Consider the following 16,729-nt stretch of genomic DNA (forward strand, 5'->3'; position numbering starts at 1 on the left):
GCCACAGGGTGTAATTGAAAAATCAAAAAAAGGAAAGCCAGGTTTTAGTTATAGCCTTCTCTTTCTCTGCAAGAAGAATGCCTTTGAATCAAAGGGAGAAGACCATAGAGGCAATTCACTTCCTTCCCTCCTGGAAATGTATTTTATATCTGGTCTTCAGCTTATAGTTCTTTCCTGCTGAAATAAACTATACAAAGGAAGTTGTGGCATTCGGGGAAAACTATGGCACTTGGGGGAAACTATTCTATACTCTGTGATAGCTTATATAGGGGAAGAAATCTGGAAAAGAATGGATATGTATGTATATGTTTATGGTTGATTCACTTTGCTGTATACCTCAAACTAACACAACATTGTAAGTCACCTATACACCAAAAAAACTTATTTAAAAAAAAGAAGAAAAAGAAAAGGTTGTGGCAATAACTTCTGGCCACCTTCTTCTCTTTGCCAGAATGCCCAGAACATAACTGCTGACTGCTTTTGTAACCAGTGGAGACCCTGGTATAGTTTCCATTTTGTGGACCCATATTTTTCATTCCTCTTTCTCTGATAATAACAGTTGGTTCTATTACCAGCTGCTGATATTACGGCATATATTAATGATTTGAATGCGGAAAGTGTTTTGTTTGGAAAGAAGCCTATATATTTGTAGTCTTTAAAGATGGATTTTTCATGGAGATATAATTGAAAACTTTTAAAATAAACCCCTCTTATTTCTGAAAAGTGGGCAACTCCTTTATTTTAATCATTTTTGAAGGACCATGAGAGTATAGATAGAGCCTTAGATTAGAATAGACTGGAATTGGTTTCTAGCACTGTCACTACCACTAACATGGGCAAGTGATTTTTACATCATTTCATCTCTGTTTTCTTACTTGCGAATAAGATAGTAGATTCAGATCTTTCTGGGGTACTTTTAGTTCTAAGATTGATTTTATGAGTCCCTTAAAAATGGTTTAAAAATATTTTGAATTATAATGACCCTGACTTTGCTTAGTCTCTTGTTTGATTTTTTGTGGGTACCGTAAACTATAATGATCTTTTGGTTAATTACCAGAGTTAGATTTTGCTTAAGAGTACTGAATTATCTAAGAGTCAGAAGACCTTAATATAGTTTAAGCTCTGATATCAACTATGTGACTTTTGTAAATCACTTAGCGCTTGGACATAGGGGTTTTTTTGGTAAAATGTACTCATCTGTATGTTGTTGGGATCAAATTTCATACTATGTATAGATACACTCTCAACTGTTATTTATTTAAAATACCTTTACTTAACTGAGCATAAAATGAATTTGGCCCTTGGTGTTTGGGCCTTTCTCAGAAAATTATATTTGTATGCTTTAGTAATCATTAATATCATTTAATAAAAGATTTATTATTAATTTAGTGGTAATAAAACTCATAACATTCTTAGAATATACTTTTTTTTTTTAATATGCCTGCACCTGAAGCATATGGAAGTTCCCGAACTAGGAGTCAAATCAGAGCTGCAGCTTTAGCCTGTGCTTCAGCTTACAGAAACACCAGATCCTTAACCCACTGAGCCAGGCCAGGGATCAAAATCTGTGTCATCACCAATCAATCCCTTAATCCACCGAGCCACAATGGTAATTCCTACATTTGTTTTAATATGGTCAAAGGCAATAAAAAGTTTAGCAGAAACATTAATGGTAGCCATTTAAGAAGAGCTGCGCTTGGAGTTTCCTTGTGGTGCAGCAGGTTAAGGAACAGCATTGTCACTGCAGTGGTTTGGGTTGCTACTGTGGCACAGGTTTGATCCCTGGCCTGGGAACTTCCATATGCCATGGGTACAGCCCACCGCCCCAAAAAAAGAAGAATGGCTACATTTAAGCTATTGACATTTGAAGAATTGAGTCAGTAGCTCTTTGTCGGTTGTAATTAGATCAAACTTCACTATGTGGTATATTAATAAGTTCCATGTAATTTAACATTGAAAATTTTACTGTGACTTACATTATACTTTGAGACGCTTCTCTTCTTGTCCCATACTAGGCATAACCCTCAAGTAGACTGACTAGACTAAGTACACACACACACACCTCCTTTTTAAAAACTTTAATTATTAATAACTTGTTTTAACTAGTGCTGATATTTCAGTTAGTGGTAAGTTTTGACAAAGTGCCAGTTACATATTTACAAATATGTAAAAAGCATCTGGGAAGGGATAGTAAATTATAGAGATGTTATATTTTGTTCCATTGGTAATAAGAATTTTACCCCTTTTACCAAGAAGAAATTACTAGCAAAGAATTTACAGTTAATGATGTTACATTTATTTTTTTCTAGGATATTGGTACAGTAACTGTAGTGGTTCACCTTTCTAATTTTCTGATGTCTCTTTCCCAATTTAGCCCCTAAAGCAGGTTATAGCCAAGGTGCAACTCAGTATACACAAGCCCAGCAAACTCGACAAGTGACAGCCATAAAACCAGCCACACCAAGTCCAGCTACCACTACTTTCTCCATTTATCCTGTATCCTCCACCGTACAGCCAGTAGCAGCTGCAGCTACTGTGGTGCCATCCTATACCCAGAGTGCTACTTATAGTACCACTGCAGTTACTTATTCTGGTAAGGCTGATAAACTGTTTAAATGAGTAAGCATTTAGGAGACTCACTAAGAAACTGTCTTGACTGACTTTCTGTGTTCCATGAAATGATCTTATTGCCAGTAGCAAGAATTGAATTAATTGTTAGTCATTAATACAAATACAGGTGCATAATGTGACAAGTGAACCATACTCTTAAGTTGTATACTTTTTTTTAAAAAGCCAGGACATTTTAGTAGAATGTAAAAATGCTCTTTGGGCGTTTGATAGGGCCTAGCACTGCAATTAGGGAAAATAAATGACCCTGTAGAATACCTGGGTATTCATTTCCTATCTGACTTTTCCAGATGAATTTGAAAATTCAAGGTTAACTTCAGGAAATACTATTGATGGAGTTCCTGTTGTGGTGTAGCGGAAATGAATCCAACTGGGAACCATGAGGTTGTGGGTTCAATCCCTGGCCTCGATCAGTGGGCTAAGGATCGGGGTTTCTGTAGCTGTGGTGTAGGTTGCAGACTCGGCTCGGATCTGGCGTGGCTGTGGCATAGGCTGGCAGGTGTAGCTCTGATTCAACCCCTAGCCTGGAAATCTCCATATGCCCTGAGTGCGGCCCTAAAAAGAAAAAAAAAAGGAAATACCATTAACAAAATATTTAAATTGTTGTTTATTTCAGCTCTTGAACTGCTGTATCTTCATATTTATTATCAGAAATAAGTGATCTGATAGAAAATACTGGGTGACCTTTATAAATATCTGTGGGATGATGGTTATATACATCTCTCTGAAGGAAAGAGTAGCTTTAATTTCCTTAAATAATCATACATTTTCCCTAAAGAAGAATAATCACTAAAATCTTGCTGTGCCCCCCTCTCTTCATTTCTAGTTAAGGTATTTTGTAGTACTGCAGTGATTAAAGTCACACATTGGGAGTTCCTGTTGTGGCTCAGCAGTTAACAAACGGACTAGTATCCATGAGGATGCAGATTCCATCCCTGGCCTCACTCAGTGGATTAAGGATCTGGTGTTGTCATGAGCTGTGGTGTGTAGGTCACAGATGTGGCTTGGATCTGCTGTGGCTGTGGCTGTGGCGTAGGCTGGTGGCTACAGCTCTGATTCAACCCCTAGCCTAGGAACCTCCATATGCCACAGGTGATGCCCTAAAAAGACAAAAATAAATAAAGTCACACATGGCTTTTTTGAAGACACTTAGCCCTGTACTACTATCTGGCTTGTTTTACATTTTTTTATTTATTTAGCATGCTGTCTTGTTTCATGCAAGATTTAGGTGACATAGTAATTTTAATCTTACCTTTTGATATTTTGTGGTAGCTTAGATGTTAGAAGCCTAGCTGAATTTAAACATTTTCTTTTACTTATTAAAGGGTTTGTTTTTTGTTAGCTCTTATGTTAAATACTGTGCTGGATGCTAGGGATACAGTGATGATTCAGGCAAGCTTGATGTATTTGGGGTGAACAGTTCTTTGTGGCTGGAATACAGGATATTTGGGGTAAATATCAGGAAATGAGGCTGGAAATCCAGTGTGGAAAGCCTTGTAGGGTCTGCTGTGGTGTCTGTCTTTATCTTAGGAGCAGTTAAGTTGCCAAAAAGGAGATCTCAAGAAGGGAAGCAGTAGAAACAGATTTGTAAGTTAATTAAGACAACCATGTGGAAATGAACTGACGTGAGGAAATGTTATCATTCCTAGATATGTCATTCAGGATTGCCCAGATACAACTTTTCTGCCTTTTTCTATCTCATTAACTAGTTATAACTGTAATTGGGATTATTTCAGTGAAATTTGACTCGACAGTTTTTTAAATCCGTATTAGCTTTAACAAAATAAGGAGTTTATATAATGGTATCATTTCCTATTCTGTGTTTCTCTTTTATATGTACTCCTTCTTGTCTCTTTTCTGTCTATTTCTCAGCCTTTGTCTCTCTCAGTTGCTTGAATATACTTTACACAGACTGAAGATAATTATTTTTATTTACTGCTTTATTATGTACCTGATACATCGTTTTAAACTTGAAACTCTAGATTAAAAAAGGAGAAAAAACTACTGAACATCTACCCCTAGACACTAACCATTAACATTTTAGTGCATGTCTTTGTCTACTTTTCTTCCATGGTAACATGCATTATATAAAACCATGGTTTCTTGGAGTTCCTTGATGGCATAGTGGTTAAGGATCCAGCGTGTCACTATTATGGCACAGGTTTGATCCCTGGCCCAGGAATTTCTGTATGCCACAGGTGCTGCCAAAAAAATAAAATAAAATCCTGATTTTTTTTTTTTTTTAATGAATTTGTCTTGGAGTTCCCGTCATGGCACAGTGGTTAACGAATCCGACTAGGAACCATGAGGTTGTGGGTTCGATCCCTGGCCTGGCTCAGTGGGTTAAGGATCCAGCGTTGCCATGAGCTGTGGTGGAGGTCGCAGCCGTGGCTTGGATCATGCCTTGCTGTGGCTATGACATAGGCTGGTGGCTACAGCTCCAATTCGACCCCTAGCCTGGGAACCTCCATATGCAGCAGGAGCGGACCTAGAAAAGGCAAAAAGACCAAAAAAAAAAAAATTGTCTTATCTGCACTATTATATAAACTCTTTTCTTCATTGTGAATGTCCTTTCATCTCACTAAATATAGAGATATGGCATTCCTTTGATTCATGCTTTTCCCAAATTAAAAAAAATTTAATTCTGCAGAAAAGTTGAAAAAAGAGTACAAGGAGTTCCCTTTGTGGCTCAGCAGTTAACAAACCCAGCTAGTATCCATGAGGATGGAGGTTTGATCCCTGACCTGGCTCAGTGGGTTAAGGATCCAGCGTTGCCATGAGCTGTGGTGGAGGTCGCAGCCATGGCTTGGATCATGCCTTGCTGTGGCTATGACATAGGCTGGTGGCTACAGCTCCGATTCGACCCCTAGCCTGGGAACCTCCATATGCAGCAGGAGCGGACCTAGAAAAGGCAAAAAGACCAAAAAAAAAAAATTGTCTTATCTGCACTATTATATAAACTATTTTCTTCATTGTGAATGTCCTTTCATCTCACTAAATATAGAGATATGGCATTCCTTTGATTCATGCTTTTCCCAAATTAAAAAAAATTTAATTCTGCAGAAAAGTTGAAAAAAGAGTACAAGGAGTTCCCTTTGTGGCTCAGCAGTTAACAAACCCAGCTAGTATCCATGAGGACGGAGATTTGATCCCTGGCCTGGCTCAGTGGGTTAAGGATCCAGCGTTGCTGTGAGCTGTGGTGTGGGTTGCAGATGCAGCTCGGATCCTTCATTGCTGTGGCTGTGATACAGGCCGGCAGCTGTGGCTCTGACTCAGTCGCTAGCCTGGGAACCTCCATATGCCTCAGGTGCGGCCCTAAAAAGACCAAAAAAAAAAAAAAACAGATGTGCAAATAATGTTTACCTAGATTCACTGATTATTATTTTGTCATACTTGCTTTTATCTCTTCTCTTTAAACAGATTTTTCAAATGGTTCAGCAGTATGTTTTGTAAGTTGCAGAGACTTGCTGCATTGCCTGGAATTTTTCCTCCTGTATTTCCTAAGAATAGGGACATTCTTTTATATAGCCACAGTGCAAATACCACAAAAAGGAATTAGACATGAATATTACCTAATAAATTTATCCACATGTCCACAAATGTCTTCTATGGCTGGGCCTTTTTTTTTTTTGTTCTTTTTGCCATTTCTTGGGCCGATCCCATGGCATATGGAGGTTCCCAGGCTAGGGGTCAAATCAGAGCTGTAGCCGCCAGCCTATGCCAGAGCCACAGCAGCGTAGGATCCGAGCCGCGTCTGCAACCTACACCACAGCTCACGGCAACGCCAGCTCCTTAACCCACTGAGCAAGGCCAGGGATCGAACCTGCAGCCTCATGGCTCCTAGTTGGATTCGCTAACCACTGAGCCATGACAGGAACTCCTTCTAGTTGGGCTGGGCTTTCTGTATGGTTGATGTATTTGTGTTTATGCTTTGTTTTAAATTTGGGGCCCAATCAGGGATTATGAATTGTATCTGGTTGTTAGTTTCAGTTTCCTTTAATGTAGAATAACCCTTATTTTTTTATCTTGTCTCTCATGACCTTGATGTTTTCAAAAAGTTCTGACCAATTGTCTTGTAGAATGTTCCACGATCTGTATTTATCCGGTTTTTTTCGTTTTTCTTTTTAGGGCCACTCTCGAGGCATAAGGAGGTTCTCAGGCTAGGGGTCGAATCAGAGCTACAGCTGCCAGCCTATACCACAGCCCCAGTAATGCCAGATCCGAGCCACATCTGCGACCTACGGCACAGCTCATGGCAATGCCAGATCCTTAACCCACTGATCAAGGCCAGGGATCGAACCCGCAACCTCATGATTCCTAGTCAGATTTGTTTCCGCTGCACCATGATGGGAACTCCTTATCTGATTTCTTTATGTTTAGATTCTGGCAGCTTTGCAGTCAGTAATTAACTACCTATGTGAACTTTCCATTTTTTTCACATCAGGTGTACATAATAATTAATGTCGGTTTATTACTTATTGATGATGCCAAGAATAACCACTCATTATAGTGGTGACTACCAGACCTTTCCGTTGTAAAGATATCCTTTCTATTTGTAATTAGCCAAGTAATCTGTGGGCCTGTTACCCACTACTTTTCTCTGTAAGGTGTTAGATCCTTTGAAAAACTTAATAACTGAATCAAGTTCTACAGTGGTGAATGCAAAATCCTTTTACTAAGAATCAGTGTAAAAGGATTTAGATTCTTAGATGTTCTTCCCTAAAGAAGAATCCCCTCATCCCTTCCTTTTTAGTATTACTGTGGGTTCCTTTTTTATTCAATGTAATATAATCCATTGCTTTTCCTTTTTATTTCTGAGGCACACAGTGTCCCAAAATTGGTCCGTGGAATCCTTTTCAAACCAGATGAGTCTTTTGAACTTGGCATCATTAGTCTTTGAGCACATCTTTTCTTTCTGTCACAGTAAGATGTGACTCTGCCTAATAATTCAGCATTGTATCCCTAACTTCCAGTATAGCATTTGACATAGGGTAAGAGAGAAAAAATATCTGAGAAATTAAAAAAAAAATTTTTTAATTCAAGCTTATAACACCCACGCTAGACCAAAACATCGAGCTGAAAACTGAAATTGCTCATATCACCTTAAAACCTCCATGGAACAAGACAGCATATTAAGGCATAAATAAAATGCAAAACACTTTGAGCCTTTCCTGTGTTAGATTTGCAATTAGCCATTTTACAAAGGAGCCAAGGTTTATTATATGGTAATGGTATTTAGAAACCAAGATCTGTGCTTAGAAAAACATAGGTTGGTTTGTTTGTTTTTTGCTTTTTAGGGCCAGACCCATGGCATGTGGAAGTTTTCAAGCTAGGGCTCGAATTGGAGCTACAGCTGCTGGCCTGCATCACAGCCACAGCAACATGGGATCCAAGCCACATCTTCGACCTATACCATAGTTCACGGCAACATAGGATCCTTGACCCACTGAGCAAGGCCAGGGATTGAACCACCCATCCTCATGAATACTAATCAGGTTCATTTCTGCTGTGCTACAATGGGAACTCCTAAAACATAGTTCTTAATAAAAGTATACTGTTAATGTATGCATGTACTATGTTTTATTTTTTGATAGGCAAGAAGTAGATTTATTAATATTGGATGCATATGAAAAATACAAGTCATGGGCGAAGGGGCTCTGTCCTTTTGTTTCTTTTTTTTTCTTTTTTTTTGGTACTATATTTTCACGTTTCTATTTGGGGACTTTTAGTTTCGTATTAGGGAAAAACTAGAAACAATCAGTACTGGGTAAAATCCTTTTCTGTAAAGATTTGTCTGTTTTTTCCACTTGTTTACCTAGGATAAATTCCTAGATTTGGAACTGTTATTATATCAAAGATTATATAGTTTTTATGGAGTTACCTAGTGGCCTGGTATGTTAAGGATCGGGTGTCACTGCTCTGGCTTTGTCACTGCTATGGCATGGGTTTAATCCCTGGCCCTGGGAACTTCTGCATGCTGCAGATGCAGCCAAAGTGGGGGGGTGGGGAGAGTATGCATTTTTGAAAGAACATGTGATACACACTGTGAAATTACCATCCACAGATGTCATTATCAGAAATTCTAAGTTCTCTGCAGTTTTATATTGGCTACAGCTTAGGTCAGCTGTTCTTTTAATCTCATTAGAAGATGAGTTCTAGAATACTGGTACCTACTAAATGATGACTGTAGCAAGATGCATTTACTGCTGAAATGATAGTTTTGTTTCTGATACCATACCTTTAAAAGTTCTATTTGAACTGTTAGAATTATGCAACTTACTAATTTCGAAGTATTTGTAATAACACTACTTTTTAAATGAAACCATTTTAGCTTTCAAAAATTGAGCTTTCTCTTAGAGACACAACCTTGTATTTATTTTCCCATTATACTTTACAAGAAATGTATGTATGTTTGCTATTAGTTATAGGAAATTTAAAGGTGATCCTTAGCAGAGTTGCAGACTTTCAACCTACCTTTCAGTTTATGCTTTTTTTTTTTTTAATCTTTTTTTGTCTTTTTCTAGGGCTGCTCCCAAGGCATATGGAGGTTCCCAGGCTAGGGGTCTAACTGGAGCTGTGGCCACCGGCCTACACCAGAGCCACAGCAACTTGGAGTCCAAGCCTCGTCTGCGACTTAAAATCAGCTCATGGCAGTGCTGGATCTTTAACCCATTGAGCAAGGGCAGGGATCAAACCCACAATCTCATGGTGCCTAGTCTGATTCGCTAACCACTGCGCCATGACGGGAACCCCCAGTTTATGCTTTGATATATATATTTTTTAAATCTAAGTAATAAGCTTATAATTAAGCTTACCTTTTATTAGTTTTAGAACACGTATGTGCAAATGAAAGTTATTTTGTAAATATTACCCTTAACCTAGTGATTTTTCTTTTTTAACTATTTAAAGGACCTTAGCCTCACTTTTCTCATCTACAAAGTAAGGAGAGTAAGGCGTGGAAAACTACCTTATAGATCTGTTTTGAGATTTCACTGTGTTTGAAGCACTGCCTTTCACAGAGTAGATTCTCAACTTTTAAAAAACCCAGAAGTCTGCTCATCCAGTTTTGAATAAAGATTTCATATGGAAATTATAGTTGTAACCAGTAATCCACAAGAAGCTTTGGTTTTGTTGTTGTTGTTGTTGTTTTGTCTTTTCTAGGGCCACACCCATGGCATATGGAGGTTCCCAGGCTAGGGTTCTAATCGGAGCTGTAGCTGCCAGCCTATACCACAGCCACAGCAACGCCAGATCTGAGATGCGTCTGCAACCTACACCACAGCTCATGGCAATGCTGAATCCTTAACCCACTGAGCGAGGCCAGGGATCAAACCCTCAACCTCATGGTTCCTAGTCGGATTCATTAACCACTGAGCCACGATGGGAACTCCAGAAGCTTTGTTATTTTTAAAATTGGACAATTTTATGGTGTTTAAAGAGCAAAATTTAAACTGTACATATTTCTGCCTATAAATTTGAAAGCATTTGTAAGCTTAATTATGTTCTTTTATCACATTCTTTAGTAATAGAAGCCACTAGTAGGACTGACAAGTGAAGAGTTTATTGATTTATAGAGATTTTCTTTTAAAAAATTATACCAATTGTTTTCTAATTTTTAAAAATCTGATTATATGCTTATTGTTAGTATGTTTACCTGCTTCTTCCTACTTTTTTTTTGTCCACTCCCATGGCATGTGGAAGTTCCCAGGCCAGGGATCAAACCTGTGCTGCAGCAGTGACCCAAGCCACAGTAGTTATAGTGCCAGATCTTTAACCCACTGAGCTACCAGGAATCTCCCCTACTTTCATTTTTATATATTTTCTTCTATTACCACATTTTCTTTCTTTATATCTTCATAAACAGGTCATTTAATAACATCACATAAAAGTCTAGGGACACTTTTCATGAATGTTACCCAGCTGCTTTCTCTCAAATATGTGTGGTTTCAGGTTCCTATGATTCTCATTTCCCATACATCTTAACTCTCACTTTTCTAATTCATATTTTCTTCTCTGTATGTATTATATATATTGGAGTCAGTGAGGGTCGTAAGTCTTTACTTTTCTGTATAGTAGTATAGCAATCTGAATGTGAGATACCAAAAAGTTCAGTTTTCCCTTGGTAATTCTTCTGTGTAATAATGGCAGCTAGGAATCTGTTTGTTTTTGGCTGTGCCCTCAGCGTGCACAAATTCCTGGGCCAGGGATCAAACCACCATCCAACAGTAACCAGAGCCATAGCAGTGACAATACTAGATCCTTAACCTGCTGAGCCATCAGGGAACTCCTAGGAGTCTCTCTCGTGCCTTAATTCTGCCCACTCATTTCAACTTTGGGATAAAAGGATGATAATTAGGGAGTCCACCAAATTTCCAGAGATCTTAGTTTAGGAAGCATTAAGTTTTCCAGCTTTGAATAGGTTTGTAAATAAAATCAGCAACTTTGTCCAATGTGAAGCTCTTAAAGACTTCTAAATCTAAATCACTGAACAGGAGTTCCCATTGTGGCTCACCAGTAATAAACCCAACTAGGATCCATGAGGATGCAGGCTCAATCCCTGGCCTTGCTCAGTGGGTTAAGGATCCGGCATTGCCATGAGCTGTTGTGTAGGTCACATACACAGCTTGGATCCTGTGTGGCTGTGGCTATGGCTCCGATTCAACCCCCCGGCCTGGGAACTTCCAAATGCCGCTAGTGTGGCCCTAAAAAGCAAAAAATAAAAAAGTAAATAAATCACTCAACATAAACAGCCTGTATATATTATAGTAACTACTTGGTGTGCTTATTCATCAGAGTCTTTGAACAATGGAAATGGATAAAATCCATTTAACCAGAAAATTCAGTACTTTTTCATCTTTTGGTAGATGAGAACCAATAATATATTTGGGGTTTTATTTCAAGATGTTTTATTTGTTGTCCTAGATATTCACTTGAACTCCATCTCCATATTAGGGACTTCTGCTAAGCTTTATTCACCTTGCCACCAGTTTCTGTCAGCTCCTTGCTTTTTTTGGTTGCACAACCAACCCATAAGTCATCCCTGGGATTGAATAATCTTGGTGTCATCTTTGTGTGTTTTTGTCTTCTTTAATATCTTTTATCCTCTCAGCCACCGAGCATGTTTCATGCCTTTTTTTTCCTGTTTAGAATCCTAGTTTAGACTTTTCAAATTAGCATTCCCCAAATTGTATTCAGAGGAATTCTGCTTGGGGAAGCTAGTAACAAGTTTCTAGAACCAAGCTCTATAATCACCTAAGTTTATCAAACACCCTATCACATCCATCCAGCTGAAATATAAACCTTTTTTGTCTTTTTGCCATTTCTTGGGCTGCTCCCACGGCATGTGGAGGTTCCCAGGGTAGGGGTCGAATTGGAGGTGTAGCTGCTGGCCTACACCATGGGCATGGCAACGAGGGATCCGAGCCACGTCTGGGACCTACACCACAGCTCATGGCAACGCCAGATCGTTAACCCACTGAGCAAGGGCAGGAACCTGCAACCTCATGGTTCCTAGTCGGATTCGTTAACCACTGAGCCACGACAGGAACTCCTGAACTATAAGCCTTCTTGAAAGCAAGGACCAGATATTTTACTTACATAAGTAAATACTTTGTTGATTTACTTACATAAAAGCAAAATAAGTGAATTTTTTTTTGAAGGTTTTTTTTTTAAGGTTTATGATATGCTTTATTTGTAAATATGCACATGTAAACCTACCTTTATTAGTAGAACTTAATGGATTTAAATTCATTTATCTTTCCCATTTATAATTATGTAACATAATCTTTGTTTGATTTTATTTGTAAGGTACCTCTTATTCAGGTTATGAAGCAGCAGTGTATTCAGCTGCATCCTCCTACTACCAACAACAGCAGCAGCAACAGAAGCAGGCAGCAGCAGCAGCTGCAGCTGCAGCTGCAACGGCTGCCTGGACAGGGACCACCTTTACTAAAAAAGCACCATTCCAAAATAAACAACTGAAACCAAAACAGCCTCCCAAGCCACCCCAGATTCACTATTGTGATGTTTGTAAGATCAGCTGTGCTGGACCACAGGTACTTATGTTTTATGTTTTACCATGGGTCTTCAGTGGTTATTTTTGATAGTTAAGTGTGGTTGATAGTCTAGCTTCTATGACTGCTAAGAAAGTTTTCATTTTCTTCTCTTGTTAGCTTATAGTCAACAACATAAATATTTGTTAAATGGTCATTTTTTAATGGTCTTTTTTTTGAGACATAAGCATTCTGTTAAGAAAAAGACCATAAAAATGATTGTAATGTAAATGAAAAGTGGGCAGATTGAGGGGTTTTTTAGGAAGGATACTTTGCTCTTTAAATAAAACTTTAAATTTAGCGTAATAGAGATCCTGCTGTATAGCACTGGGAACTATGTCTAGTCACTTATGGTGGAGCATGAGAATGTGAGAAAAAAGAATGTGTACATGTATGTGTAACTGGGTCACCTTGACGTACAGTAGAAAATTGACAGAACACTGAAAACCAGCTATAATGGAAAAAATAAAAATCATTATTAAATAAATAAATTTAGCATAATATTAGTTGGGATTTGGGAGTAAGAATGAATCTTTTTTTGACACCTATGACTTGCTTTTATAAAGCCTTTATGAAAATATTTTCAATTTAAGACATGGATTATTTATTTTCCTAGCTCTTTTGAGGTCCATTTTGAATATATAAATAGAATTTTATAGCCAAAAAAGAATGACCACTGAGATAATTAAGCTTTGCATGCTTGCATTAAAGATTAGAGGACTTTGTCAAATGTATTGTTTTTTGTAGCATATAAATAATAGCAGAAATCATAGCAGAAAATTGTCTTTCTGGAGTATTAAAAAAAATCCTTAATTTAATAACAATTTTAGGATAACATTTCTAATGAGACTGACTTTTGTATATGTTACTTATTTCTGTATAATCTCCTTCATGAAGATATAGGGATGATGGGAACAAAAACAGTGTAGGGAAGTGAAGTGTCTTTTTCAAAAATATCAACTAGAAGAAGCGTGCAGAATCTTTTTTTTTTTTTTTTCTCCTGTTGCTGAATTAAAATAAGGGATTTAGGGAAGAGTCTGTTTTAAGTTCAACTTCCTTCCCAACTTTATTTGTTAATACTTTCTTTAAGAATGTCTAGTTTTTATATAAAAATTTAATAATTTGTCAGACAAAGGCATAGTATTTGAAAAGACAAGTTTTTGACTCTTTAGTGGTTTCTTTCATTTATGTCTGTCTCCAACCCTTAGGCAACCTATGTACATTCTTTTTAATTTACTAAATTAGTTGTCTACTTTTTAATACTAATTTTTTGGGTACTTTAAGTTAGCATTTCCTGAGTTACACCATATTAGGGATATTTTAATATATGTGGCTAGTAACAGAAAATCTTCTTTTTCCTATTTTGAGTATGATGGTAAAGTTTCATTGTGGTTACATGGTTGGGGGAGAGGAGACAGGTGGGAAATATTTGCATCAACTCAGGATTAAACATGAAAAGGAACAAAAATGTTGGTTTTAGTATTTGAGGAGTGTATCCTACTCAGTAATGACTGTTTAGAGGGGATGATGCTATGAGAGGCACGTTCAGACCTTCAGAGACTTATTGACTGTGTGGAACCTGTATAAAAGGATAGAACATGGCTCTAGGGTGATAGGTTATTGGCAGCATTTAGAATAAGCATGTATAAGGTTGACCATTGATTTAGGACGGCTGGATGGTTTCACAAGAATAGTCCAAGGGTACTCCTACAAGGTAGAGGCAGTGGCTTAAGGGGCATTGCCTTAGAGAAAAATATCACTGAGTTGGTAAGTTAGAGTTTAGTGTAGACATAGGGAGGGGGGGAGAGTAAGTTGGTTCAAATATAAGGGCCATGATTCCAGTTCTGTTTCTGTGACTAACTTGTGGATTTGGGCAAGTTTAACTTTTGTTTAGTTTTTGTTTCTTCACTTCTGTAATAAGGACTCATCCTAAATAATTGAGGCTCACACTGCTTCATGGAACCACTTTAGGCTGCTGCACATAATAGGAGAATCAGATAGCTAGGTGTTCAGTCTTCCTTTTGTTTCAAAAACAGAGTAGCTTGCCTTATTTGTGCATTTTGAGAAAGGATTCTGTTGTTTAAGATTTAGAAAATCATTGTTTTAGGTAATCTCTAAAATTCCATCCAACTCTGAGTCTATACTGTGTATACAATTTTATGCTAATCATATGTCTGTCCTAAAAGCAATTTTGAAAATAATACGTAAAAGATGGAGTTCCGGAGTTCCTGTCATGGCTCAACGGTTAAGGAATCCAGTTAGGAACCATGAGGTTGTGGGTTCAATCCCTGGCCTCACTCAGTCGGTTAAGGATCCGGCATTGCCGTGAGCTGTGGTGTAGGTCCCAGACGTGGCTCGGATCCCTCGTTGCTGTGCCCATGGTGTAGGCCGGTGGCTACAGCTCTTTTCTAGGGCTGCAACCCTAGAAAAAACAAAAAATTAAAAATAATAATAATAATATGTGAAAGAGTACCTATCTGGCCCCACTCAAGAAAAAACAGACTACCCAGTAGTCTTTATTAACCTCTTCCCATTTTAATAAAGCTGCCTTCTTCAGTCATCTGCATTCAAGACAATTTTTAATACATAATTTTATTTTGACGGCTAGTATTACAATAATACTTTTTTCCCTTTCAAAGATGCACACACAGTTTGGGCTGTTAAATATTTAAGTAGGCTTTTGTTCAGGGTGGCATGGGTTCTAACACAGATTCTGTGTGAAAATGCATCCTGAGTTTTCTCAGATGCAACTGACTTTTATAGGTCAGTCTTGTAAATAAACATACCTGTTTGTGAAGTCTTGTTACCATACAGTAACTTTTTTTTTCCTCTCATTTCATATGTAGGGAAACCACATGCTCTTGTTCAGTTGATTTTTAAATTGTTTAGTGTTCTTTTTTTTTTATGAGAATTGAATAATTTCAAATGATGTAGACAGAAAATTAGTGAAGAAAAATTTATTCTTTTTTTTGAAACAGACTTATAAAGAACATTTAGAAGGGCAGAAACATAAAAAAAAAGAAGCCGCATTGAAAGCTTCACAGAATACCAGCAGCAGCAACAACTCTACTCGTGGGACTCAAAATCAGCTACGTTGTGAGCTCTGCGATGTGTCTTGTACGGGAGCAGATGCATATGCTGCCCACATTCGTGGTGCTAAGCATCAGAAAGTAGGTGTTTTTTCCCACACACACTTATGTCTTACTCTGTTTTCTTTTCCTTTTTCAGTGAGGGGTGGTGGCAAGTTCCCTGGTGGCTCAGTGGATTAAGGATTTGGTATTGTCACTGCTGTGGGGTGGGTTCAGTCCCTAGCCCCAGAATTTCCACATACCACAAGCACAGCCAAATAAATAAATAAATAATAAATTAAAAAATAAAGGTGACTTCAAGGAGTTCCTGCCACTGGCACAGTGGGTTAATGATCCAGCTTGTTTCTGTGGAAGCTCTGGTTTGATCCTTGGCCTGGAACAGTGGGTTAAGAATCCAGAGTTGCTGCAGCTATGGCATAGGTTGCATCTCTGGCTCGGATTCAGTCCTTAACCTGGGAACCTCCATATGTCCTGGGTACAGTCAAAAATGGGGGGGAAGAGGGGGGGGAAGGTGGCTTCAAAATTTGAAAACTTTTGAGTGTATTATATACCTTGCTTATATGCCTAATATATATAAAGGTGACGTCAGATAGTCATTGCCTAAAGAAGGAAAGACTGGAGATCTTTCTTTTTTAGATTTAACTAGGTAATTTTTTCCACCAAATGGAAATTGAGTTATGTGATTATTTTCCTCCTTTTATCTTGATCCAGTCTGGGTTAGTATGCATGTGGCCTAGTCATTTCATCCTTCTCCACCTTAGTTTCTTCACCTGGTAGTAGATGGAAAATGTATCCATATCTGCTTCACTGAGATTATTTTGGAGATAATGAGTTTTTATCTAAAAATGTATATAGGCGTTCCCACGGTGGTGCAGGTGGGATTGGCAGTGTCTCTGCAGCGCCAGGACGCAGGTTCCATCCCACCCTGTCACAGTGGGTTAAAGGATCCAGCCTTGTCAC

At 38.1% G+C, this 16,729-nt stretch overlaps 1 protein-coding gene across 3 annotated transcripts in view; it reads left to right on the forward strand.

Moving 5' to 3' along the window:
- Positions 1-16,729, forward strand: part of ZFR (zinc finger RNA binding protein) — a 95,653-nt gene that overhangs the window by 25,045 nt on the left and 53,879 nt on the right. For all 3 annotated transcript variants that reach the window (XM_047767508.1, XM_047767517.1, XM_047767526.1), the window contains 3 exons: positions 2,375-2,593; positions 12,436-12,683; positions 15,659-15,850. In XM_047767508.1, the coding sequence (XP_047623464.1) occupies positions 2,375-2,593; positions 12,436-12,683; positions 15,659-15,850 (659 nt within the window). The remainder of the gene's footprint in view (positions 1-2,374; positions 2,594-12,435; positions 12,684-15,658; positions 15,851-16,729) is intronic.

The sequence above is a fragment of the Phacochoerus africanus genome, chromosome 1, assembly GCF_016906955.1.
Source record: "Phacochoerus africanus isolate WHEZ1 chromosome 1, ROS_Pafr_v1, whole genome shotgun sequence".
NCBI classification, from domain to species: Eukaryota; Metazoa; Chordata; class Mammalia; order Artiodactyla; family Suidae; genus Phacochoerus; species Phacochoerus africanus.